The sequence below is a fragment of the Pleuronectes platessa genome, chromosome 10 (assembly GCF_947347685.1).
Source record: "Pleuronectes platessa chromosome 10, fPlePla1.1, whole genome shotgun sequence".
Classification (NCBI taxonomy): Eukaryota; Metazoa; Chordata; class Actinopteri; order Pleuronectiformes; family Pleuronectidae; genus Pleuronectes; species Pleuronectes platessa.
In genome coordinates, this window is record NC_070635.1 from 5,604,521 (window position 1) to 5,631,897 (window position 27,377).

The 27,377-nt window shown below is 44.6% G+C and overlaps 4 protein-coding genes across 4 annotated transcripts; 3 read left to right on the plus strand and 1 right to left on the minus strand.

The window, feature by feature from the left end:
- Nucleotides 1-63: 63 nt before the first annotated feature.
- LOC128450143 (sialoadhesin) lies at nt 64-5,086 on the minus strand. Its single transcript, XM_053433638.1, has 8 exons — nt 4,794-5,086; nt 3,606-4,007; nt 2,498-2,809; nt 2,155-2,418; nt 1,675-1,947; nt 1,163-1,265; nt 898-1,063; nt 64-769 (listed from the first exon to the last, which is right to left on the minus strand). Exons 1-8 carry the CDS (start codon nt 4,834-4,836, stop codon nt 614-616), a joined length of 1,719 nt encoding a protein of 572 aa, XP_053289613.1. The 5' UTR covers nt 4,837-5,086; the 3' UTR covers nt 64-613.
- A 2,274-nt stretch (nt 5,087-7,360) lies between these two features.
- On the plus strand, nt 7,361-9,031 carry LOC128449214 (free fatty acid receptor 2). The gene is made up of 2 exons (XM_053432276.1): nt 7,361-7,499; nt 8,106-9,031. Exon 2 carries the CDS (start codon nt 8,117-8,119, stop codon nt 9,029-9,031), a length of 915 nt encoding a protein of 304 aa, XP_053288251.1. The 5' UTR covers nt 7,361-7,499; nt 8,106-8,116.
- A 3,158-nt stretch (nt 9,032-12,189) lies between these two features.
- Nucleotides 12,190-14,183, plus strand: LOC128450172 (free fatty acid receptor 2-like). The gene is made up of 2 exons (XM_053433686.1): nt 12,190-12,294; nt 12,771-14,183. Exon 2 carries the CDS (start codon nt 12,782-12,784, stop codon nt 13,694-13,696), a length of 915 nt encoding a protein of 304 aa, XP_053289661.1. The 5' UTR covers nt 12,190-12,294; nt 12,771-12,781; the 3' UTR covers nt 13,697-14,183.
- Nucleotides 14,184-25,395: 11,212 nt separating this feature from the next.
- Nucleotides 25,396-26,316, plus strand: LOC128449215 (free fatty acid receptor 3-like). Its single transcript, XM_053432277.1, has one exon. The coding sequence runs from the start codon at nt 25,396-25,398 to the stop codon at nt 26,314-26,316; it is 921 nt and encodes a 306-aa protein (XP_053288252.1).
- Nucleotides 26,317-27,377: the final 1,061 nt, after the last annotated feature.

The window sequence follows — 27,377 nt, forward strand, 5'->3', positions numbered from 1 at the left end:
CAGTGCCTCCACCAGCCCCTGTCTTTGTGTACTACACAATAAAACAAAATAACCACACCCGAGTCCAGTGAATGTTCTTTATAGATGTTGTTGTGGTCTAGGTGCAAAAAACAGACTTGTGCTGTTGAATTATATTTCATAAGTAAATTGAATTGGCAACGATCTATGCTATAGATAAAAGTCTGCTTGAATGGTTCGATAAAGAAGGAAAAGATAAAAAGTTAATGTCTCCGGAACAGGTCCAGGAAGCTGAAGTGCATCCCTGATTCTGGCAAATCATCCTGAGACACTTAACAGAGCAGAACTTTTGTTAATGCTACACACTTCCCTCACTGATTCATCACAGCTTGAGCTACTGTTTTTTCTCACTTGAACATGAAACTGTCTGTGGCTTTTTCATCTTTTATATAAAAAATGAGCAGAGAGGTAGGTCACAGGCCATCAATCAGTGGCTGAATATGGAGATTACAGAAATAGAAAACCAAGAGATTACAGTGCATGATTTAAAAAATGCTGTTGACCTTTGGATGCAGACTATATACAACCTACCGACAGCTATAAACATGCATTCCCATTCGTAAGAATCTGTAATGTAGCAGTTGAATAATGTGACTCAGAGTATCTCCAGGTAAATGGCAGTTTCGGCCTCGGCCACACTCTGCACTTCTCCTGTGCCTCTGACTCCTAGAGCGACTCGTCTGTCGACCCCTGCTCCCTCTCCTCCTCCTCCTCTTCTTCTCTCTCCTCCCCTCCGGCCGATTGGCCGAATCTGAAAAACGACAGAAGTTAAAAGTCCCCCCAACATTCAGGAATGATAGAATTTGAAATTGAAATCTATGCAGTGTGGTCTGTTATCAAGGACATAGCCTGCACTCAGAGATCAACACAATCCAATACCTGGTTGTTATGGACAAAATGAGGTGTGCAGTTCTGGTAAACGAGCTGGTAGCTGCCGTTGGTGTAGATGTGAGTCACTTCTGTGCAGTTAATATAGAGAGGCATCCTGTCCTGGTAGATCCCCAGTCCTTCAGGGTAAACAGCTGCACTCCTGCTCAGGACCTCTCTGAGAGGAGCAGAACACGTGGTGAGTGTGAGCCTCGCAGCAAAACACTTGTTTACAAATGTCAGTGTAACATTCAAAGGGCTGGTTTTCCTCACGTACCTTCCAGCTCTCCTCCGACAGCAGCAGAAAAGAAGAGACAGGAGGAATATGAGCGAGCAGATGGACACAGCAGGAATCACCAACCACCACAAAGCTGCTGTCACTGGAAAGGGGAAAAAAGAGCAACAATGGATCATGATTTCAAACATATATATATATATAACAGTTTCCCTCTTCATCATGAATAGAAAGACATGGATTATGATTTACATCTTAGATTGTAAATAAAGATGCACTACGCATCTTCACTTCCTCCCACTATCTAGAAACTAAGCCAAAATATCCTGGATAAGAATGCATGCACAATTTTTTAACATATGAAGCAATGCAACATTTCGAATTCAAGACAGGTACAACGACAACCTGTGCAGCTCTTCGGCTTATCCCTTTGACTTTAAGCTGCAGGCACATTGCGCAGATGTTCAACATCAGCCCGACACACAGCGAATACTGAGGCCGAGGTCGGGCTGTTGTCTTTTGTTCACGTGGGAAAAACAGAGCTCAGAACATACCTTCTCCTCCCTGCAGCAAAACCAGGGAGTCGTTCCCCAGAGCGTTGAAAGCAAAGCAGATCACAGTGAGGGGTTGGTCCATGTGGCCCCTCAGAGTCGCCGTTAGCACGTGAGGCTCTGATGTCACAGACACGTTGTAATCATGAGGGGGCACCGACCCGTTAACGCTCCAGGTGACCGCCGGTTTGGGGTTGGAGGTAACCGAACACCGACACAGCAACTCGAACTCCTCTACGGCACAGGTGGAGGAGAGTTGGACGATGGCTGGTTTATCTGGAGGAGAGAAAGGATGAACCTGAAACCCTTTAAACGCACAATATGTAACGTCTGCCACTAAGGGTCACTCAATCGAAACGATAACTGAAGATTAAGATGGTTAAAGAACAGGGTAAAGACTAAAGAGGATATAAACATGTGCAGGTAACTTTTGTCTACAAGTTCATGGTCATTGGAAGGTAGGATTAGAGGAAGTAGGATTACATTGTATGTTCAATGGCGTGGGGCGGGACTCTCCTCGACCAATCAGGTTGTGAGCGGAGCAGCGGACCTGCATGTCTCGAGTCACGTTGTACAACCGGACTGAGTGTGTGCGCTGCCGGAGCTGCACCGTACGGCCGTGTTGAGTGTAGGACCAGTGGTACTGTGACACTGGAGGATCAGCTTTACATGTGCAAACCAGCAGTGCATTACCCCCCTCGAGAACCGTCAAGGACTGGACCTGCACCTTCACCTCTTTTGGGGGAACTACAGAGCATAAAACACAAAGATTTTTTATTTAGAGAAATCCAAGACACTCAAACATAAACATCTGAGCTGTGCTTACACGTCACATGTAGATCCTTCGAAGTGGCCATTGATCTGGCTCCAGGGAAGGTGACCTCGCACCTGAGCCTGGGCTTCACCTGGTGTGACACAGTAAACGACAGCTGGGCCAGTAACATCAGCCTGGTGGGGTCCGGGCGGAGTGTCAGCACCTCCCCAGGTCCGGTGCTGTTCAGCTTGGCTCCTCTCTCCCAGCTCCACTGCAGGGTTGGAGGTCTGGAGGGGCAGTGATAGCTGACGGAGCAGTTCAAGGTGACGAGCTCTCCTTCTGTGGCTGCCGACCTCCCGCTGATGACGGGAGCCTCAAGAGCGTCTGCCAGAGAGAAAAATCTCCATCATGATTGTGTTCCACTAACGCTGTGTGTTTTATTAAAGACATATAATAATTCTACACAACCCTCACAGGGAATCTACTACGGAAGACGTTTGTCCCAGATTTCCATTTTTATAGTCATTGAGAAATTTTAGCCCATTTAAAAACATTTTATATTTAAGGAGAAATATGATTTCTCTTTCCTCAAGAATATTAGATAACCTTTTTGTGAATGCAAAAGTTCTACAAAGTTAAAAAGGCAAAGCATTTGCATAATGTATGCTTTGCCTCAAGACATGCACACTAAGAAAACCCAGCTGTTTCAGCTGGCCAATCAGAGCAGACTGGAATTTATTAGGAGGGGGCCTCAAAGAGCGAGGGGCTAAAACCAAGTGTTTCAGACAGAGGCTGAAAAGAAGAGCTGCAGCAATGAAAATGCTGCAGCAAGTAATAGCACAAATTAAAATGAACCCGATTATGAGTATATGTCTTATTTAAATTGTACTTTTGTTCTGTACTTGTTGACTCTTAATAATAATTGTATTCTCTGTTTGCCATATTGGTGTTCCCAGGCGGATATAGTACATATGCAATGCATGCATTTCAGAATTTTTTTCGACTTTATGATAAATATGACTTCATCTCATCTTTTTGAGGTTTGGCCACATGTCGGAAAATGCACTTAGTTTCTACTATTTCTTCCCCAATGTGATTCTCTATTGCTCTATCGTCCTACAGCCTGTATACCCACATGGTCTGGTTGAAACTAGGACAGTGAAATGTCTTCTATACTCACCAACCACATTCAAATTGAAGCTGCTTGATTTCCCCCAGAGTAAGTCATCGCCTGTCTTCAGAGCCACCTCGAACATGCGTGAGTCGTCCAGGCTGATCCTCTCGATCTTCACCGAGCAGTCTCCATCTGCGATTCGCCCAAAGAGCGATGCGCGGCCTTGGAAATCCCTGCTCACTTGACTCCTGTCCTCGCTGTTGAAGGCAGTGCTCCGCAGAGGGAATAAATGGCCACCGCCTCTGAACCTCAGTCGGATGTCCATCCTGTCCTTCCTCCCCCTGAGAGGATGAGGAGCCAGAGGAGTGAAAGAGCAGGGAATCACCACGCAGGATCCCACCAGAGCCTGGACACGGTCAGGGACTGAGGGCACAGGAGAGAAGGCCTGGACGCCCCTCCACACGGCTGCTGTTGTGTCGGAGAACAGAACAATAATTTACCAAGGAGGATCAGTTAAAGTTTTATTATAGGTTTAGGCTTTAATGAATGGAGACAATAGGCTAAATTGCAAGTTATCCAACCATTTAATTCCGTGTCCAATTCTTTCTGTTTTAATTTGAGGTGCTGTGGAGCAAAAGACGATTCCCAAGAGCGTGACCAATTAAAAAGTTTGCAGTCTTCACAGTCAATAAAAAAATAACTTATTGAATCCTTTGAAAGAAGACCGGTGTGCACATTTCATTTAGCACGAAGTTGGAATTGTTGAATTTACTGCACAGTCTGCAAATGCACAACATGACCCACGAAAAGTTTTGCAACAGATGTAAATTTAGAAAAAGGGAAGCTGGCAAATGCTCTTCTGTCTCTGGAACTAATCTACAACCACAAGCTTATTATGTGGATATTATGCAGTCAAATAAGAAAAGAAAAAGTCTTTATTTCAAGGCACGTATATATATATTATCAATATTCATGGAGATGACACACAAGCATATCATTTTTAAATCAATAGAAATTATTCCTTTTTGTGGATGGAATATCATTGTCCAGTACAATTAATGTACAATTAATTCTGCAGGAGACATTGCCAGATAAAAAGAATAACTATGTCTACTTGTATTACATTAAAAGCTATGGTACATTTAGTATCCTTGTGTCGTAACTTCACAGTTAGAATAATATATGTCCCTGAAATTTACATTTAAATCACAGTAAATGCATAAAAAAGCATAGGTATTGGATTGAATAACTCACCAAAAATCAGCGGACACAGAAGAAAGACAGTGTCCACATGCATGTCTGCAACCCTGCTCTGCGAACACAGACACAGGGACGGCAGAACGCAGGGGCAAAGAGGGGGAAGTGGGATTATTTCATGTGATCCTGCTGTAACTTCACCTTGATGCCCGATCTTTATCCTCCAATCTTATGTTTGTGTAGTAGTTAATTCCTATAAGTTAAATTCTAATAGCAGACTGTATCGTTTTATACTTATTTAATTATGGACTTGCAAATGATTCAAACATTTCAATTGTGGTGCTGCTAGGAATTGTTCGCTAGGGAAAGAAAGACCTCAGCAAGTATTTGTGAGACAACACATGACAACGTGTGAGTCACTCTCATGCTGTTTGCCATTTCCTCAAAGCCCTTTTTCTGATTTCCTCTGTCAACACAGACAGTCTCAAATAAACTATAAAAGTAGCAGCGATAAAAGCTCCACAGAAAGTTGAATAAAAGAGATTATTGATTAACTTCAGCCTGACAACAATCTACTGCAGTGCTGCTGAAGATGGGCATCGCATCAATAACTTTTGTATTCCAACAACAGACTGTTAAGAAAGAACAAACAACCTCAACACAGTGAAAAGTGTTTAAGGGTATTTACAGGATGCTTACTGTGCAGATCTGCAGGTCTGGGTACAGAGACACTGCAGGGATGACAGGGACAGTAACAGAAGGAGGTGTTGATGATTATAAGTATATGTATAAAAAGGAGCATCAGAAAGGTGAATAATATAATTACACAAAACCCTTCTGTACACAGGGCAGGACAAAAGGCAATCCATTTCAGTGGCTGAGCAGCAGAGGTGTCAGAGGATTATTAACAGTGCACAGGGTGTAATCAATGCGATGCTCTGCCAAGTCATTTTTGCTGACTTTGGGATGGAAGGAGTGTAAAATTAATAAAAGCCCATTCAGCCCAGCTATAAACGAAATGTCTTCACAACGACCTGGTGAATTGCTGTGAAATTAGTCTCAGACATTCATGCCCCCCTCTGGATGAGCTGTAACGACTTTAACGATCTCCTAACTTTTCATAAAGTGACATCATCGGGTCTAAAACTTTGGTCTTGAAAAAACAAATGACACTTTTATTACGCTTATATAACTGTGTAAGTGAGATTTCAAGCTAAGATGGTGAACATTTGAGCAAAGCCTTATTCAGCTGCATGTGAGAAAAATCCTCAGGCAAGACAGTTTCCTAAATCAAAAGCATGGTGCCCAACAAATAAACTTGAGATGACATCATGTTGTACCTTATATATCATGTGTTTTTACAATATGATCCACAGATTAGTAGTGTAAAGAGCAAGGATGTCAGTCTCCTGACGTTAGGGGTATGGATATATATATATTCATGACATTATTTCAATTTTGTTGTCTTTATAACGGTAAAAACCCTTCATATATGAGGATTTATTCAGTCCCATTCTTTTTGTATTATTTGATCGATTTGATTAAATGATCTCACTGTTTATTCATGGTGCAGCTAACAAAGAAGGAGCTAGGAGCTCTTCATCTTGGAGGGATTAGATGAGTTCCAACTCCACTAGGATTGGAACAGTCCTGCTAGAAACATTGCCGTGGACTCGAAAGTGCCAGTTTCAGAGCTGTTGGTGGTTTTAATGAAGGGAAGCTTTCTCCCCGCAGCATCCATCATTCTCACAACAAGACCAGTGAAAGCATCCGAAGCATTTCTTCCAGAGATGCTGTACACTACAATAAAACAGTTAACCAGCCTTAAACTTGTATGATTGACAAAAACAAATCCAACAATTACCAACACTGTTCATTAGTATTTACTACTTATACAGAAAGTCGTAAATAGGAAGCCATATGTAGATTGTTTAATGGTAAAAAAGTGAGTTTGCAATTATGTTACTGATGTAATCTTCATTTATTCCTCAACGCAGAGTTTGAAAACTGAATCAGAACAACATAAGACAATCAGCAATCCTCAGTAGAACCCCATTTATCACTCAGACATAAACCTGCTGAGGAAGATCACAGATGCGAAAGGAAGCTCGGGATCAGCTGTTAAACATTCCTCATGTTGGAACTGATTTGTCACTGAGTGATAAAATCATGTATTGCATTGATTAGCAATACATGACCTGCTGATCTGAGGACATCTTCTGCTGCTGATGCGTCATACAATAAGCCCCTTGTAGTAGTTGCATCCTAAGAGCAGTATTGACTTGAATAACATGCTCAGAACTGTTTGAGTCGGCCGTGTTTATTCCCTGTTGCAGTGAAACTGATGCTATTGTAGACAGTGCTAACAGGAAGCGAAACCCATATTGATGACACAGAACTGCAGAGACAGATGTCCTTAATCGATTCTCCATGTCGAAAACAATCTGTGTGTTTAAAATTATCGCGTAGGTGTAAATAAGAATAAAAGTAGATCCATGGCCTGATGAAATCCAAACCTAATTATCATGTTTAGAGTTTATGTAATGGGAGGAGGTTCTTTATTCACACGTATGAAAGTAACAATGAACCTGCTGGTTTGCATACATTTTCATAGGCACAGAAGAATTTGACTCACTTGTTTGAGTCTTTGCAGATATTGTTTTATATCAGCTCACCTTTGAAAGCAGGCGGCACAGCAAGGAAAAATCATAGTGCTCCAGTTTCTTCCCTGAAGCTTAACATTTTCAAAACGTTGTTTATTAGGTAAGTAGATACATGTTTACCTTATCTACTATTTTTCCCCATCTGCCGTTTGGAGTCTGAGATTGAGAGCTTGGCTCATTTGTTTTGCAGTTTTTCAGTATTGTTTATTTAATTCATTCTTGTATAAAAAAAGAAACGATACTTAAAGATAGAGCTTTCATTTCTAGATTTGTGATATATATTCAAGAAGTAGCTTTTCATAGTATATATCCTTTTAAACGCAATGATGGTTGTTACTACATACTATAGTCTCATTAGTCTATTAAATGTACGAAATGACAAAACCAAGAAGTGAAGCCAAGTCATCTCGATTGTAACCTGGTGGGTGAACCAAGCTAAAAGTACACATCGATTACATTTTCTCTCATAATTGATCACAACTGGTTGAACCCGTGTGTCAGCAAACCTTCAAAACCGCTGCTCTTTACCACAATCACCACTATGCAGACTTTGCTGTCAAACTTGAGGTCAAAAGCATAAGATGGCTGCCCCCATATGAGGCATAATTAATGTCAGTTTAAATCAGAATTAAAGTATTGTACATTTTTATATGCAGCCTATCGTTCCTACATTGTGATCGATGTTTGTTCTCTTCCTTTGGTTCAGGTCCGTAGATCATGGTGAGCAGCGGGTTGATTCTCTCGGTGTACATAATTACCTTTGTGATTGGCTTCCCAGCCAACCTCCTGGCTCTCTATGCCTTCAGTGTCAAGATCCATGTCAAGGCAAATCCAACAGACATCCTGCTACTCAATCTGACCGTCTCCGACCTGCTCTTCTTGCTCATCCTTCCTCTCAAAATGTACGAGGCCAATTTAGACATGAAGTGGAATCTGCCCCGCTTCCTGTGCTCCCTCACCGCCTTCACCTTCTTCTCCACCATCTACACCAGCTCCTTGTTGCTGATGGTTGTCAGTCTGGTTCGCTACATTGCACTCGCCTTCCCTATCACCTATCATCGGCTGCACAAACCTGTGTATGCAGTAGTGCTGAGTGCAGTCATTTGGCTAATCACCTTAGCACACTGCACTATCAAATTCATCACCCAGCACCACCCAGCCCTAGCCAGTGAATCCCTTGATGGCCATGCTTGCTATGAGAACTTTACGGAGAATCAGCTGGATGTCCTACTGCCGATACGTTTGGAATATTTCTTTTTTCTCTGCCTTGTTCCTCTTGTAATTTGTGTTTACTGCTACGTGCAATGCATCTTGATCCTGTACAGCCGCCCCAGGATATCCCGCATGCAGAAGCAGAAAGCCATCGGTATGGCCTTGGGGACTCTGGCCGTGTTCCTCATTTGCGTGCTACCATACAATATCTCTCATTTAGTGGGTTTCATTGAGGGTAAGAGCCCAGAGTGGAGGTACTACGTTTTGCTGCTTAGCACCTTCAACACCTGCATTGATCCCATCATCTTCTACTTTTCTTCATCTAGCTTCCACTGCAACAGTAAAAAGTCAATTTTCAGAAAATGTAAACTCACTGTTTCAGAGTTAGAAAAGCAGGTCACAGGCTCTAACCCAGGGTGAAAGACACTGTCCAGCTTTACTTAAATGCCTAAAATTAACATTTATTTTATCTTTATAAAGCAATGTCCTTAAAATCTGAGGTGTGATCTGATCCTGTTAAAAGTGAATGTGTTGCTTTTGAAAAACAATGTAGCGCCTTTAAAAAAAAGAATGCAGAGACATTTTATTTGCATATGCAAAATTCCTAATTTTATTATTTTACAGTAAGTTCTGTGTTATAAATGGGAATTCAAATCATTTGCGCCCTTGACACAGTAGCTTGTGTTTCCTTTAACGCCGGCCAGCCTCTCTTGTGCACTTATGCATTCTGTAGGCACACATGTAGAATATACCTGCAACAAAAAACAAAAGTCAGAAATAAAGTGATGTGCCAGAAAGGCATTTTCTTCAGCACACAGATATGCCAAGTACAAGATAGTGGCACAATAACGAGTTATAGACATAAATGTATTTTTTAAATGTAAATATACTTTTTTGTTATCCAGTATATCTGATGTTATTGTGTGAGTTTGATAATATGTGTGTATATTGAAACTATATCGAGGGGTGTTTTCAACAGCCCCTCTAACAATTGTTACTAATTAAGCTTTGTGTAAATCACAGAAATATGTGTGACAGCAGTTTATTTTTTACTTCATCATTTGTTTCTCATGAACAGACAGAGATGTAATATTCAAGGAGGAATTCATACTGATTTAGTTGACTCTGTTGGGACCTGGTATTTGTGAACTACAGTTCGGCCAACATGTGGAGTCAAACCCTGGCCACACGTTCTTTGTTCTGGAGACAAACCAGAGCCTCCAGAACTCAGTCTCCCAGGGTGCTTCAACATCACACTGAGGTGTGAAAACTGACAGGGGACACAAGTTTCAACAACTATTGGTAACTCTGGGCCCCATGACCCATGAGGTCACCAGGCCAATATAAGCCCAGTTCTCCCCCCTTGATCCTCTTTCTACTCAACTCTCTTAGAGGAGCCAACCTCTCTGTCTGCTCAACTTCAATGGAGGAGAGTTGCAGCTTGCAGCTCACCTCACCTGGGAAGCCTCCTCCCAATCCAAGCTCCATCAACCTTCAGGCAGGCCTATATGGAGCTGACTGCTAATACCTTCCAAAAGGCAGCGACGCAAGCGCCTGCCTAAGAACTTTGGCAAAAGAACTGCATCGTACAGCAGAACCACAAAACAGGAGCCACAAAACCAGCAAGACGACTTCACTGGACTTCAAACAGCACATCAAGCACATCGGTAAGGTTTAAGAACAGACACAGTAATTGAACAATGGAAAGCACTGGGTGATGAAACCTTTTACTGCACAAGTGTATTGCATTGATGTACAATACATGAACTGCTGATCTGAGGACTCACACTACTCTGCTCCTCCACTACCTTCACTGGTTACCGGTGGCTTCCCGCGTCCATTTCAAAACAATAGTACTTGCGTACCGTGCTGCGAATGGATCGGGTCCAGTCTACATCCAGGAAATGGTCAAACGTTACATTTCAGCCCCTCTATTCCCCTCTGCTTCTGCCAATCGGCTTGTTGCTCCCTCACTGCGAGCTAAACACTCATCAAAAACACGACTGTTTGCTGTCCTGGTGCCTAAATGGTGGAATGAGATCCCTATGGACATCCGGATAGCTGAGAGTTTACACATCTTCCGCCGCAAACTAAAAACATGCCTCTTCCGAATATACCTTGAAACACAATTTTAAACTAACATTTTAGTAGCACTTAAATGGCACTTACTTATAGCACTTTGTAGTTAAGCTTTTTCGAAGAAATTGTACTTTCTGGATTCTTGTTGTTCTGGCTTTGTACCTTCATGGTTGATGCACTTATTTTAAGTCACTTTGGATAAAAGCGTCAGCTAAATGAAATGTAATAGAAAAGGACATATTCTGCTGCTGATTCATACCATAAACTCCTTGTGGTAGTTGCAGCCTAAAGGCCGAATTATAGCACTGCGACTGCAACTGCGGCTGGTCACGCCATAGATATAGAAGACAATAAAGGCTAAATGTCTCGGCCAATGGAGTCGAACGTCCGTACATAGCGGCCATCTTGCGTCAGGTGGCTCGCTCAACCATAACATTGTGATGTAATGGTACATACTTTTTAAATAACCATAACTTGTTCAATTTTCCACCGATTTTTAAACGGTTTGGTTTTTATAAACGTCAGAGATGTAGTTATAACAGTGCATACTTATGAATAATTATGTTATTTTCTAAAAAATGTAATAATGTTCTTAAATAGCTACAAGATTTCCCTTCACAATTATACATCAAGAATTGTTTTCTTTTATTTTCTATAAAAAGTACATGTACCACTACCAACACAATGTTATGGGTGAGCAAACCGTCTGACGCAAGATGGCCGCCATGTGTGGACGTTCGACTCCGTTGGCCGGAAACGTGGACGAGACATCTAGCCTTTATATATATATCTATGGGCCAGTCAGTATATAAATCCGCCAGTCAGTGACGGGTTATTCAAGTGGTCATACTTTTGGATCTCTTCTGCCAAACGCTCTTCTATTTGGTCCATATTCGTCATTCTAAATCTTCCGTGGTTTCTGCCGGTATTATGGGGCATGAAACCTGAAATGCGACTCCAGAAAGGATGTGCTTAACGGACCAATCACAGCCTTGCGGGCTGTGTGAGGCTTGCGGAGCTTTGTCGTATAGTTCGAAAAACTTGCGGACGCACGCAAGCCAGAAGAGGGGGTCTGCAAGACACGAAAGGGGCTCTTGCTCTTGCTCTCGCGTGCCTGCGTAAAATCAGACTATAAGTCGGCCTTAAGAGCAGTATTGACTTGAATAACATGCTCAGAACTGTTTGAGTCGGCCGTGTTTATTCCCTGTTGCAGTGAAAATGATGCTAATGTAGACAGTGCTAACAGGAAGCGAAACCCATATTGATGACAAGGAACTGCAGAGACAGATGTCCTTAATTGATTCTCTATGTGGACATTTATCGGTGTATTTAAAATTATCGTTTAGGTATAAATAAGAATAAAAGTTGACCCATGGCCTGATGAAATCCAAACCTTATTATCATTTTTAGAGTTTATGTAATGGGAGGAGGTTATTTTTTAACACATGTGAAAGACAAAAATGAACCGGTTGTTTTGCATACATTAGCATAGGTACAGAAGAGTACAGCTTTTCAGGTACTGCTTATGTCAACTCATTTTTGAAAACAGGAGGCACAGGAGGTAAAAAACATAGAGCTCAACATTTTACGAAATCGTTTATGAGGTAAGTCGATTTTTTTTTTCTTTTACCTTATCAATCATTTTTCCACATTCGGTGTTTCGAGTCTGAGATTGACATAATGGCATTACAGCTCCCAGAGGTGAAGCCAAATCATCTTGATTGTCACCTGGTGGGTGAACCAAGCTAAAAAGTCATAGTACACATTGATTACATTTGCTCACAGAGGAGGTTTGTTCAAGTGTTTGTGCAACTTTTTGCGGTAAATTGGTTTTTAACTCATAACTTATTCGCAACTAGTAAAACTGCTGTGTCGGCAGAGCTTCTTTACCGCTGCCCTTTACCAGAATCACCACTATGCAGACTTTGCCGTCAAAAGTGAGATCAAAAGCGTAAGATGGCAGCCGCCACACGAGGCATAATTTAGTTTCAGTTTAAATCAGAAATAAAGTATTGAACATTTTTATATACAGCCTATCGTTCCTACATTTGATGATGTTTGTTCACTTCCTTTGGTTCAGGTCCGTAGATCATGGTGGGCAGCGGGGTGATTCTCGTGGTGTACATAATCACCTTTGTGATTGGCTTCCCAGCCAACCTCCTGGCTCTCTATGCCTTCAGTGCCAAGATCCACGTCAAGGCAAATCCAACTGACATCCTGCTACTCAATCTGACCGTCTCCGACCTGCTCTTCTTGCTCATCCTTCCTCTCAAGATGTACGAGGCCGATTCAGACATGACGTGGAATCTGCCCCGCTTCCTGTGCTCCCTCACCTCCCTCATCTTCTTCTCCACAATCTACACCAGCTCCTTGTTGCTGATGGCTGTCAGTCTGGTTCGCTACATTGCACTCGCCTTCCCTATAACCTATCATCGGCTGCACAAACCTGTGTATGCAGTAGTGATGGGTGCAGTCATTTGGCTGATCCCCTTAGCACACAGCAGTATCACTTACATCATCCTGCACCACCCATCCCTAGCCAGAGAAACCCCTGATGGCCATGCTTGCTATGAGAACTTTACGGAGAAGCAGCTGGATGTCGTCCTCCCGATGCGTTTGGAGATTTTCTTTTTTCTCTGCCTTGTTCCTCTTGTAATTTGTGTTTACTGCTACGTGCAATGCATCTTGATCCTGTACAGCCGCCCCAGGATATCCCGCATGCAGAAGCAGAAAGCCATCGGTATGGCCTTGGGGACTCTGGCCGTGTTCCTCATTTGCGTGCTACCATACAATATCTCTCATTTAGTGGGTTTCATTGAGGGTAAGAGTCCAGAGTGGAGGTACTACGTTTTGCTGCTTAGCACCTTCAACACCTGCATTGATCCCATCATCTTCTACTTTTCTTCCTCTAGCTTCCACTGCAACAGTAAAAAGTCAATTTTCAGAAAACGTAAACTCCCTGTTTCAGAGTTACAAAAGGAGGTCACAGGCTCTAACCCAGGGTAAAAGACACTGTCAAGCTTTAATGTTATTATGTTACTGTATATTATTCCATTCATTATCCAACTATTATCTCTACTGCTTATCCTTGAGCCAATCCTACCCAGCAAGAAGTACCATATGCTTCAGAAGTTGTTTTAATTCAAGCTTAAAATTCACATTTATTTATCTTTATAAAACAATGTCCTAAAAATCTGAGGTGAAATCTGATCCTGTTGAAAGTGACTGTGTTGCTTTTAAAAACAATGTAGACTCTTTAAAAATAAATAAATGCAGAGACATTATATTTGCATATGCATAATTCCGAATGTTATTATTTTACTACTTTCTCTATTTTTGAATGGGAATTCAAATCATTTGGGACCTTGACACAGGAGCTTGTGTTTACTTTAACGTTGGCCAGACACTCTTCTTAACTCGTGCTTTCTGTAGGCACACATGTAGAATATACCTGCAACAAAAAAACAAAACAAACAGATATGTCAAGTACAAGATGGTGGCACAATAACAATAAGTTATAGACAGAAAATATATATTGTAAATGTATTTTTTTTTCTCTTAGTTATCTAGTATATCTGAAGCTTATTTTGTGTGTATTGAGACCATATCGAGGGATTATTCCAACAGCCTCTCTAACAATTGTTATGAATAAAGTAGGGCTGTGAAATGATTAAAATTTTTAATCAAATTAATCACAGGTTTCTATGGATTAATCATGATTAATCACATTACCGATTTTCTCTGAATATTTTTGTGAAAACAAGATTTATGACATTTAACTTTTCTTTTGTGCTGCAACTCAGCAGTTCTTCAGCAGTTATCATTGCTTTTCCATATGGAACATTAATATAATCTTCATCCTAAACAATATTCGGGCTCCTTAGCCATTGTGTGGTTGAATAAAACTTTTTTTTTTAAAATCAAACAGAAATTATTTGAGCTTCTTAGCCATAGGATGGTTGACATTTTTTATATTTTTTGTCACACAACCATTAACCACACCATGATACAATCTAATGCCTCTAAAGGCCCTCTTAGCTACTCGTTCTTTAGCCAGTTGGTGAGGCAAACTAACTTGTTCAAATTCTCTGACAGTAAAGCTGACCGCTTCTTTTGCACAATGTGTCCGGCGAGTGAGTCTGGTTTGGCGCATTCCACTTGAACGCCCCTCGCCGACCAACACATGCTTCGCGTTGCGGTGGTTAGGCGGGTATTGCTACGTCGAAACGATAACTTCTCGCAGAGTGTGCATATCACCTTGGTTTTACTGAATGTTCGATCTTTGTTTTTTTGGAACACGATCTTCCCGTCCAGAAGGTCCTCAGGTTCATCAGAATTATCCATGTTGTTTGTTTGTTTGAATGGCAGCTGCCGTCTGACTGCATTAGAGCGGCAACTAGTGCAGAGGCGGCGGAATTGGAAGGTCCTTCTGCGCATGCGTTAAATGCGTTAAAAAAAAAAAAACGAATTAATCCTGTAATTTAATCATAACGCGTTAACGCGTTATTTTTCACAGCTCTAGAATAAAGCTTTGTGAAAATTACAAAAATATTTGTGACAGCAGTTTATTTTTTTACTGTATCATTTGTTTCTCATGAACAGACAGAGTTGTAATATTCATGGAGCAATTCAAACAGATTTTTTTGACTATCAGCAAGACACAGTTATTACAGTAAAGTTGACTGCACCTGTGTATTGGACCCAACCCAGTATGTAGGACCAGAAAAAGACCCAGTCTGTAATACAAGGGTCATTTCAGGTGAAGTTCACACTGTGCACCAATAGTTTGTGCAACAGGCCGACTGGACTGTCACTGTACATGATATTCAAATTCACCACAAAACACATCATTCATGCCCGATGTGATATTTGGGTACTGTGTACATTTATTCTGTTGAAGAAGAGATACCTGCAAAAGTAATACAAGCCCATTTTCCACTTCTGTACTTTTGTGTTTGTACACAAACGGTCGTCATGAGAGCCTCTGAACAGAGTAATCAATCCATCCACAATAAAATACATTAATAACAACATGTGTTTTGTTTTATTCAACCCTGCGGCAAAAATAAGAGATATGTTAATTTCCTCAGCCAACCACACAAAACGCTAATCAGAAAATGACCTGGGAACATTAACTCACAAACAACTAACAATTCTGTGAGAGATGCTGATACAACTGCAGCTCTGTCTTATGAACTGTGTAGCTTTTGAGTGTGACGACGACAACAGCAACAACAGGATCTGAGGCAAAGTCGACCAGGAGGCAAGATTATTGCAAACTTTGCTGATGACCTTGGGTTTCTCAAGGCTTACCTGGACCGGGTGGAGGAAATCTGGGCGGACAGAGAACAGATGGACTTGGTGAAGAATGAAGATACCCTTCAGTCCGTGCTGAAGAGGCTCCAGGTGGCAGGACAAAAAGTGAAGGGAGAGAATCCAAAGAAAGTTTTGTAACGTTTTATGAGGGAGACCCAGGCTCCTTCTGTAGCTTGGAGACATATTGCCCCCAAAAAATCTACACATTACCAAGTCGGTTTGTGACGTCCTGTCGTTTTAGTTGTTAATTCCTGTCTCTTTATATTTTCTGTTTCCTGTTTTATTTTGTAGTCTCTGTTCCTTGTGGGTTGTTTCTGTCTCTGTGGGAGAGGCGGTGGTCTAGTGGCAGAAACATGGACTATGGGCAGAGAAGGTCTCTGGTTCGTCTCTGGTTCGACTCCACGGAGAGACAACAAAAGACGAATCTGGATTGATATGTCTAAGAGTCTCCCTACCCTGTCTAGTGCCCCTGAGCAAGGCACCTTACTCCCCCACCATCTGCCAAATTTCCCTACCTGCATGAGTGGCCAATTACCCCTGCCTTCCCTGTGTGTATTTAAGCCTCTGGCCTTCCCCTTGTCCTCTGTCGGATTATCTGTTTTTCTCCCAGTATTTCTCTGTGGTTCTTGTTCTTGTTCCTCGTGCCGTCTGGTTAAGGATATTCCATGATTCCGTCCTTTTCTGCGTTCCTGCCCTGTCCTGATCTCCTTAGCCTCTCGTGTAAGCTTCCTTGTGCTTTTGTTTTGTTAAAGACTCGTTTTGTTATAACCTCTGCATCCTGGGTCCATCTCCTTCCTCAAACCGTGACAGAACGATCCGACCAAACTATGGACCCAGCAGAGTTTATTATTTTGATTGTTTGATGCCGGAGCTGGAGTTGGGACGCTCAAACCCATTCAAGGGGACCCGCCTGGCCCTGGGTGGACCCCGCAGCCTGCAGTGGATGTCTGCGGTTGGGGGCAGAGGTGAGAGGAGTAACCCCGCTCCTTTTCAGCCATCTCACAGGCACCACCTTCCAGCCCCATGTACAATCCTGCACACGGGAAGCGGCATGGCCTTTTGGGGACCCCGCAACCTCAAGAGGCTCCCAGCTGTCTCTCATTCTCCGACGTCAGAGGTCCTCACATCGGCATCGGTCCCGGTCCCTGCTCCATGCCGAGGTTCCAACCTGACGTCCCCTGTGTTCCGACGTCGGAGGTCCTTGCGGCATCGGCTCCAGTCCCTTCCCTGCACCAGAGGATCCTGGCTGACGTCCCCTGTTTTCCGGCGTCGGAGGTCTTCGCGGTGCCAGCTCCAGCACCTGCTCCAGTCCCTGCTCCACGCCAGAGGCCCCCAGCTGACTTCTCTCATTCTCCAACGTCAGAGGTCCTCACAGCGGTGTCGGCTCCATTCCCTGCTCCGCGCCGGAGGCCCACCAGATGTCTCTCATCCTGCGACGTCAGAAGACATCCCCTGTGATCCAGCATCGGAGGTCCTCACGATGCAAGTCCCTGCTCCGCGCCGGAGGCTCCTGGATGACGTCCCCTGTGTTCCGGCGTCGGAGGTCCTCGCTGCACCTGCTCTAGTCCCTGCTCTACGCCGGAGGCTCCTGGCTGACGTCCCCTGTGGTCCGGCATCGGAGGTCCTTGCGGTGCCAGATCCAGTCCCTGTTCCACGCCGGAGGGTCCCGGCAGACGCCACTCTGTTTCGGGCATCGGAGGTCCTCGCCATGCCTGCTTCAGTGCCTGCCTTTGAGCGGCCACGGTGCCGCCCTCCCGGGCCTCAGAACTCTGCCTTGATCGGCCCGCCGGAGCCCTTATTCCTGTTTCCTGAGCGGCCATGGAGCCATTGGCCCGAGACCCTGGATACCTCCCGGATTCCCTCCTCCGGTTCCCCACTCCTACCTCCCTTCTCGGTTCAGTTTTTGGACCGTCTTGAATCCGGTTCCTTGAGGGGGGGGTACTGTGACGATCGGTCATTTTTGTTCTGGATTTCTGTCTCTTTGTGTTTTCTGTTTCCTGTTTTATTTTGTAGACTCCCTTTCCTTGTTTGTTGTTTCTGTCTTAACTTCCTGTCGTTGATTGTCGTGCCCAATCGTCATGTGTTTAACCTGTGTTTAATTGCCCCTTCCTTTCCTGGGTATTTAAGCCTCTGTGTTTCCCTTTGTCTGTCGGATCGTTTGTTCTTCTACTCGTTTCTACAAGTCGTCAGATATGTTTTTTTTTGTCCTGCTGTCTCGTCCAGCTTCCCCTGCTTATCCTTCCTTGTTCTCCGTGCGCCTTGTCGCCAGTGGTTACTTGTAGTGTTCATGTTTTGTTTTTTGTCTAGTTTAAAGACCCAGGGTAATAGACACTGTCCAGCTATAATGTTATTATTGTACTGTATATTACTCCTCATGTTTTGTTTTTTGTCTAGTTTAAAGACTCAGTTTATATTAAATACCTTTTTTTTTTTGTTATAACCTCTGCATCCTGGGTCCATCTCCTTCCTGAAACCGTGACACGGTTCATTACTATTTACTACTTATACAGAAAGTATTGAATATGTAGCCATATGTCGTTTTTTTTTTCTTTTTGATGAAATGTAATCAGTAAAGTGAATTTGCAATTAAGTTACTGATGTAATCTTATTATATTCCTCAATGCTGAGCTGATTAGGTTAACTGCACCAGAAGCGCAGACAATCAGCAATCCTCAGTAGATCCCCAGACATCAACCTGCTGAGGAAGATCCCAGATGCGATAGAAAGCTCTGGATCAGCTGTTAAACAGGCCTCATTGTGGGACTGATTTCTCAGCGACTTTTTCAATTACAAGTTAAATATGTATTTTTCAACAAGAGAAGAGAAGCCTAAACATATGACATCATAAACTCCATCTGTCATCATGTAAGATTTAAGAACAGACACAGTAATTGAACAATGGAGCCTCAGATGTTTCAAATGACATGGAACTGCAGAGAGAGGTCCTAAATCGATTCTCTATGTGGAAAAATAATCGTATCTTTATTTATCTCGTAGGTGTAAATAAGAATGAATGCAGTCCCATGGCCTGTTGAAATCCAAACCTAATTATTATGTTTATATTTAATGTAGTGGGAGGAGGTTCTTTATTAACACGTATGTAAGTCAAAATTAACCTGCGGTTTTGCATTTTGTTAAAGATTAACCATCTCGGGCTCCATATAGGGTAAAATAAATTTGACTCTGGGCCACATCAAACAACTGCTTCCTCAGCTGACGTCTCTGTTTCATACCTATTTTTAAGTGCGACTCACCTCTTTGCGGAAATCATTGATATCAGCTCATCTTTGAAAGCTAGAGGCACAGCAACGGAAGACAAAACATACAACTCTCTTTGTTTCTTCCTTGAAGCCTAAACATTCCTAAAACGTCTTCTCTTAGGTAAGTAGATATATGTTTACCTTATGAACATAACTGTTACGGGTGGTTCTTTGGTTGGACCCCAAAGCAGACACAGAGAGCAGTCTAGTGTTGAGTGAGGTTTATTTTAACACCAGAAAATAGAGCAGGCAGGCTGTGGAGGCAGGGTGCTGGCTGGCCGAATAATCCAGGGGGGAAAACGCAGGAGGGAAAGCGAAAAAAACCGAGGAGCAGCAACAAGGCACACCGAGGAGTCTGTGTAACAAAAGAAAACACTAATGGTTAAATACGAAACAAAATACGAAGGGCGAGAATCAGAGGTCGTCATGGGTACGCTACCGAACAAGACGGAATTATCTGGCAGAGTAGTGGAGTCGGGACCAGGCTTTTATGGAGTGGATGATGGGTGAGTGATTGCAGGTGTGCCTTGTTTGCTGAAGTGAGGAAGCCAGCCACACCCCCTGCCATAGACACCACCTGCAGGACAGGAACAGAACAGGAGAGGGAGACAAAGACAACACAACCAACAACAGAATCACCACAGTACCCCCCCCTCAAGGGACGCCTCCTGGTGGCCTACCCGGCTTGTCCGGGAACTCAGAATAAAAATCATGGAGGAGTGTGTGGTCGAGAATGAGGGAGCGGGAAATCCACTGCCGCTCCTCCGGCCCATAACCCTCCCAATCCACCAGATACTGAAACCCCCTGCCTCGCCGACGTACGTCCAATATCTTAGTAACCGTATAGGCAGGGTTGTCATCAATGCTCCGGGTGGGTGGCGGGGGCTCGGCCGGAGGGCTTAGCGGGCTGGTAGACACTGGCTTGAGGAGAGAGACATGGAAAACTGGGTGGATATTAAGAGAGGGGGGAAGCTTAAGCTTCATAGCACAGGGGTTAATAACCCGGTCAATTTCATACGGGCCAATAAATTTGGGTGTGAGTTTCCGGGATTCTGTTTGGAGTGATAAATCCCGGGAAGATAACCATACTCTCTGACCGGGTTGGTAATCCGGGGCCGGGGTACGATAACGGTCCGCTACTCTCTGATTGCGAGCAGCGGTACGGATGAGGGCTGCCCGGGCCTCACGCCAGACTCGACGAGCACGCCGGAGATGCCCCTGCACCGAGGGTACTGCCACGTCCGTCTCCTGAGCTGGGAAGAGTGGAGGTTGGTATCCGTTGGCAGCCATGAACGGGGACATCCCTGTGGCGGAGCAGACCAGGGAGTTGTGGGCGTATTCTACCCAGGGGAGGTGGGTGGACCAGGAAGCCGGATGGCGGGATGAGACGCAACGCAGAGCCGCCCCAAGGTCCTGATTTGCCCGTTCTGTCTGGCCGTTCGTCTGTGGGTGGTAACCAGACGACAAGCTGACCGACGCCCCCAGCGCCTGGCAAAAGGCTCTCCAAACACGGGCGGAGAACTGCGGACCCCTGTCTGATACAATGTCTACCGGGATGCCATGGAGACGGAACACATGCTGCACCAGAAGAGTGGCCGTCTCGAGGGCGGATGGCAGCTTCGGCAGGGGGATGAAGTGTACCGCCTTGGAGAAGCGGTCAACGATGGTAAGTATAACCGTGTTTCCCTCCGAAGGCGGCAGGCCCGTGATGAAGTCGACGGCGATGTGGGACCACGGCCGGTGGGGAATGGGCAGGGGACGGAGCAGGCCGGCAGGAGCCTGATGGGAAGCCTTACTCCGGGCGCAGACAGAACAGGCGGAAACGAACAGCTTAGTGTCTGCCAGCCATAGAGGGCCACCAAAAACGTTGTTGTATGAGAGTCAAAGTCCGGTGGGAACCAGGGTGGCATGAAATCCTGGAGGAATGCCCCCACTGGAGAACTGCGGATCTGGCAGCTGGAGGAACAAACAGACGGTTAGGTGGACACCCATGAGGAATTGGTTGGTCCTTCTGGGCTCCCTGGACCACTCCCTCGATCTCCCACCCAGCTGTTCCAACCACACAGGAGGAAGGTAAGATGGTACTCCCCGCAGCATCCTCCACCGGAGGGGCGAACTGACGGGACAAAGCATCTGGTTTGATGTTCCTGGTACCGGGTCTGAAGGTTAGACTGAAGTTAAAGCGTCCCAGGAACAAGGCCCACCGAGCCTGGCGTGAGTTCAGCCTACGGGCAGAGCGAAGGTAGGAGAGATTTTTATGGTCAGACCAGACTATGAATGGGTGAATAGAGCCCTCAAGCCAGTGCCTCCACTCCCGGAGGGCCAGGACGACCGCTAATAACTCCCTGTTTCCTACATCGTAGTTTATCTCCGCCGAGGAGAGCTGGCGGGAGAAAAAGGCGCAGGGGTGGAGCTTCTGGTCAGAGGCGGTTCGCTGAGAAAGAACCGCCCCCACACCGGAGTCCGAAGCATCCACCTCCACCACGAACTGAACAGCAGAGTCAGGATGGACAAGCACTGGTGCAGAGGAAAACAAAAACTTTAGTTTAGCAAACGCCGCCTCTGCTGCCGGCGACCAATCAAAGGGGATCTTAACTGAAGTTAACTTGGTCAGAGGTGTGGCAACTTTGCTATAGTCACGGATAAACCTACGGTAGAAATTGGCGAATCCTAGAAACCTCTGTAGTTGCTTCCTTGATGTAGGAGTGGGCCATTCGGCCACTGCCTGAACCTTGGCAGGGTCGGTCTTAATTTGCCCTTTCTCCACAATAAACCCCAGAAAACTTACAGACGAAACATGAAACGTACATTTCTCAGCCTTAGCATACAGTTTGTTCTTGAGAAGTCTTTTAAGCACCAGTGAAACGTGTTGAACATGTTCTTGGAAATTACGTGAAAAAATCAAAATGTCATCTAGATAAACAAAAACAAACCTATTCAACATATCCCGAAGCACATCATTAATAAGTGTTTGAAAAACAGCAGGTGCATTGGTGAGACCGAAAGGCATTACAAGATATTCAAAATGTCCCAACGGAGTGTTGAAGCCGGTTTTCCACTCGTCCCCTTCCTTGACTCTGACCAGATGATAGGCATTACGAAGATCCAATTTGGTGAAGATGGTTGCTTCGTGTAGGGGCCCAAAGGCTGAGTCAATCAGGGGAAGGGGATATTTATTCTTAATAGTGATGTCATTTAATCCTCTATAGTCGATACAGGGGCGGAGCGACTTATCCTTCTTGGCTACAAAGAAAAAGCCAGCTCCCATAGGTGAAGAGGAGGGTCGAATGAGGCCGGTTTTGAGCGAGTCTGTGATATAAGCCTCCATGGCGTCTCTCTCGGGTTTGGACAGATTGTACAATTTACTGGACGGATAGGGGGCGCCCGAAAGCAAATTGATGCAGCAATCATAGGGTCTATGAGGGGGAAGGGACAAGGCACGATCTTTGCTAAACACATCTTGGAGATGGTGATAAACAGAGGGAACAGAGGTGAGATCGACCGGTTTGGGTGGAGATGGTGTGGTGGCTGGCCTGGAGGGAATGGCAGAATGCAGACAGTGGGAGTGACAGAAAAGACTCCAATTGGTTATGGAGGAAGTGGACCAGTCTATGTGTGGGTTATGGAGCTTTAGCCAAGGGAGACCTAACACTAGCGGAGACGTGGGAGATGGGATAATGTACAGGGATATGGATTCATGATGGTTACCGGAGAGTAGTAGCGAAATGGAAACAGTGCGGTGAGTGACACGAGCCAGGAGCCTACCATCAAGGGCAAACACATCCTTGGGCTGAGGAAGAGGCTCAGAGGGAATGTGGGATTGCATAATCAAGTCAGAGTCAATAAAATTGTCATCTGCACCGGAGTCAATAAGGATGGACAGGGGTAGGGAACCCTGCGACCATGACACGGTGCCCTTAATTAGCAGGCGAGGAGAGGACAACGAAATAGATGAGTGGCTCACCAGCGCCCCTCCGGTGACTGATGAGCCCCCCCTTTTGGCAGTGCAGGGCAATGAGCCATCTGATGATCCTCCTGCCCACAGTACATGCAGAGCCTCTGGAGGCGACGACGCTGACGTTCCGTGGGAGTGAGCCTCATCCGTCCTAGTTGCATGGGCTCCTCGGGGCAGAGAGGAGAAGAGGCTGTCCGCGGAGGAGTCCCGTGGGGAGGGGATGGCGGACGAGAAGATTCCGGAGAACCCCGATGGTGAGAGCTCATTGTCTGTCTCACGGGAGGGGCGTGTCTCTCTCTCTCTGATCTCTCCCTACGTCTCTCACGGAGCCGGCTATCTAAACGAATAGCTAAAGAAATTAACTCATCCAGAGAGGTGGTCTCGTCCCGTGCCGCTAACTCGTCTCTCAACTCCTCCCGCAAACCCCGGAGGAAAACTGCCTGTAGGGCCCGCTCATCCCACCCGCTCTCGATTGCGAGAATGCGGAAATCTATGGAGTGAGTTGCAACTGAATTTTGCCCTTGGCGTAGCGAAAGGAGCCGACTGCTGGCCTCCTTGCTACGTAGGGGATGGTCGAAAACCCTGAGAAATTCGGCGGAGAATGACTGAAAGGAATCGCAGATGGGGGAGTTAGCGTGTGATATGGCAACAGACCAAGCCGCGGCGCGCTCCGACAGGAGGCTCATAACAAAGGCGGTCCGCGACTGGTCTGAGGAGTACGTGAGTGGCTGCTGATCAAAAACGAGACTGCACTGGTGAAGAAATTGTCTACATGTCCCTAATTCTCCTGAATACCTGACGGGCGTGGGGATGAAGGGTTCCCGGGGTTGTGCAGAATGAGCGATGGGAAGAGCTGGTGGTACAGGAGCAGGAGCTGGAACCGGAGCTGGAAGGTGGACGGGAACCGTCGTGGTGAGGTGAGTAGACAGCTGGTCCAAGCGGCCACCGACTTGTGCCACATTAGAGGAGAGATTCTGGAGCATCTCCATAATCTCTTGTAGAGCCGTCTCGTGCTGACCCATGCGAACTCTGTGGTTCGAAAGAGCTTGTCTAAATTTATCTGCGTCTGCGGGGTCCATTTTGGCCAGATAATTCTGTTACGGGTGGTTCTTTGGTTGGACCCCAAAGCAGACACAGAGAGCAGTCTAGTGTTGAGTGAGGTTTATTTTAACACCAGAAAATAGAGCAGGCAGGCTGTGGAGGCAGGGTGCTGGCTGGCCGAATAATCCAGGGGGGAAAACGCAGGAGGGAAAGCGAAAAAAACCGAGGAGCAGCAACAATGCACACCGAGGAGTCTGTGTAACAAAAGAAAACACTAATGGTTAAATACGAAACAAAATACGAAGGGCGAGAATCAGAGGTCGTCATGGGTACGCTACCGAACAAGACGGAATTATCTGGCAGAGTAGTGGAGTCGGGACCAGGCTTTTATGGAGTGGATGATGGGTGAGTGATTGCAGGTGTGCCTTGTTTGCTGAAGTGAGGAAGCCAGCCACACCCCCTGCCACAGACACCACCTGCAGGACAGGAACAGAACAGGAGAGGGAGACAAAGACAACACAACCAACAACAGAATCACCACAATAACCTTTCCACATCTCAGGTGTGGAGTCTGAGATAGAGAGTGTTGCTCATTTGTTTTTCTAATTTTTCTGTATTCATTTCATGATATTTATTAACTTAATCATTCTTGTGTGGAAAGTAAAAAAATGATAATAAAAGATAGAGATTTAATTCCTAGATTTGTAGCATATTCACATACAGTGACTTAATACTTGGGTGAGATTATCACCAACGGTTTGTTTGCAGATTTACAGGAAACCTTGCAAGTTCTGCAAACAACACCAGAGTTAACCCTTTTTTTGCGTATATTTACTTCAACTGAACATAACATATTAACCATCTAGCTCCAGTCGCGCCAGCCCGTCTCATAACTTTATCCAGTCTGCCTGCAAGAAGTAGCTGTTCATAGTGAATAACCTTTTAAACGCAGCTAGGAGCAATCGTCAACTCTGTCCACTCCTGGCCAGACACCATGGTTTTCAGCTGAGAAACGTACAAATAGCCCTTCAGTTTAAGTCAGAATTAAAGTATTGTACATTTTTATATGCAGCCTATCATTCCTACATTGTGATCGATGTTTGTTCTCTTCCTTTGGTTCAGGTCCGTAGATCATGGTGAGCAGCGGGGTGATTCTCTCGGTGTACATAATTACCTTCGTGATTGGCTTCCCAGCCAACCTCCTGGCTCTCTATGCCTTCAGTGCCAAGATCCATGTCAAGGCAAATCCAACAGACATCCTGCTACTCAATCTGACCGTCTCCGACCTGCTCTTCTTGCTCATTTTTCCTCTCAAGATGAACGAGGCCATGTCGGGCATGACGTGGAATCTGCCCCACTTCCTGTGCTCCCTCACCTCCTTCATCTTCTTCTCCACCATCCCCACCAGCTCCTTGTTGCTGATGGCTGTCAGTCTGGTTCGCTACATTGCACTCGCCTTCCCTATCACCTATCATCGCCTGACCAAACCTGTGTATGCAGTAGTGATGAGTGCAGTCATTTGGCTGATCACCTTAGCACACTGCAGTATCACTTTCATCACCCAGCACCACCCAGCCCTAGCCAGTGAATCCCTTGATGGCCAGGCCCATGCTTGCTATGAGAACTCTACGCAGAAGCAGCTGGATGTCGTCCTCCCGATACGTTTGGAGATTTTCATTGTTCTCTGGCTTGTTCCTCTTGTAATTTGTGTTTACTGCTACGTGCAATGCATCTTGATCCTGTACAGCCGCCCCAGGATATCCCGCATGCAGAAGCAGAAAGCCATCGGTATGGCCTCGGGGACTCTGGCCGTGTTCTTCATTTGCGGGCTACCATTCAATATCTCTCATTTAGTGGGTTTCATTGAGGGTAAGAGCCCAGAGTGGAGGTACTACGTTTTGCTGCTTAGCACCTTCAACACCTGCATTGATCCCATCATCTTCTACTTTTCTTCCTCTAGCTTCCACTGCAACAGTAAAAAGTCAATTTTCAGGAAACGTAAACTCACTGTTTCAGAGTTACAAAAGCAGGGCCCAGGCTCTAACCCAGGGTAATAGACACTGTCCAGCTATAATGTAATTATTGTACTGTATATTACTGCATTCATTATCAATCTATTACCTCTACCGCTTATCCAACAATTCTACCCAGCAAGAAGTACCATATGCTTCAGAAGTTGTTTTAATTCAAGCTCAAATTTCACATTTATTTATCTTTATAAAACAACGTCATAAAAATCTGACGTGTGATCTGATCCTGTTGAAAGTGACTGTGTTGCTTTCGAAAAAAATGTAGACCTTTTTAATACAAAATAAAGAGACATTTTATTTGGATATGCAAATTCAAATTGTATTATTTCAAGGTCGGTTCTCTATTTTTATGGGAAAGGACATCATTTGCACCCTTGACAGAGTAGCTTTTCTTTACTTTAAAGTGGGCCAGCCACTCTTCTTCACTCATGCTTTCTGTAGGCACAGATGTAGAATATACCTGCAACAAAAAACAAAACAAAAGTCAGAAATAAAGCCACAAAAGCATTTTCTTCAGCACACAGATATGTTAAGTACAAGATGGTGGCACAATAACAAGTTATAGACAGAAGTATAGTTTTCAGATGAAAATATTTGTTTCTCTTAGTTATCAAGTTTATCTGAAGCTTATTGTGTGAGTTTGATAATATGTGTGTGTATTGAGACTATATCGAGGGGTATTTTCAACAGACTCTCGAACAGTTGTTATGAATAAAGCTTTAGGCAAATAACAGAAATATTTGTGACAGCAGTTTATTTTTTTCTGTATCATTTGTTTCTCATGAACCAACAGAGTTGTAATATTTATGGCGGAATTCAAACAGATTATTTTGACTATCAGCAAGATACAGTTATGACAGTAAAGTTGACTGCACCTGTGTATTGGACGCAACCCAGTATGTAGGACCAGGAAAAGCCCCAGTCTGTAATACAAAGGTCATTTCCGGTGAAGTTCACACTCCATTGCAGATCTCGTAGGTGTAAATAAGAATGAATGCAGATCCATGGTCTGTTGAAATCCAAACCTAATTATTATGTTTATATTTAATGAAGTGGGAGGAGGTTCTTTATTAACACGTATGCAA

What these genes read in the sequence shown, in the direction of transcription:
- LOC128450143 (XM_053433638.1), bottom strand. Translation starts at nt 4,836, where the DNA reads ATGCATGTGGACACTGTCTTTCTTCTGTGTCCGCTGATTTTTG. An exon ending in GAAGGATCTACATGTGACGT is followed by an intron (nt 2,419 to 2,497) that starts GTAAGCACAGCT and finishes TATGCTCTGTAG; the next exon opens with TTCCCCCAAAAGAGGTGAAG. An exon ending in CACGCCATTGAACATACAAT is followed by an intron (nt 1,948 to 2,154) that starts GTAATCCTACTT and finishes TCTCTCCTCCAG; the next exon opens with ATAAACCAGCCATCGTCCAA.
- LOC128449214 (XM_053432276.1), top strand. Translation starts at nt 8,117, where the DNA reads ATGGTGAGCAGCGGGTTGATTCTCTCGGTGTACATAATTACCTTTGTG.
- LOC128450172 (XM_053433686.1), top strand. Translation starts at nt 12,782, where the DNA reads ATGGTGGGCAGCGGGGTGATTCTCGTGGTGTACATAATCACCTTTGTG.
- LOC128449215 (XM_053432277.1), top strand. Translation starts at nt 25,396, where the DNA reads ATGGTGAGCAGCGGGGTGATTCTCTCGGTGTACATAATTACCTTCGTG.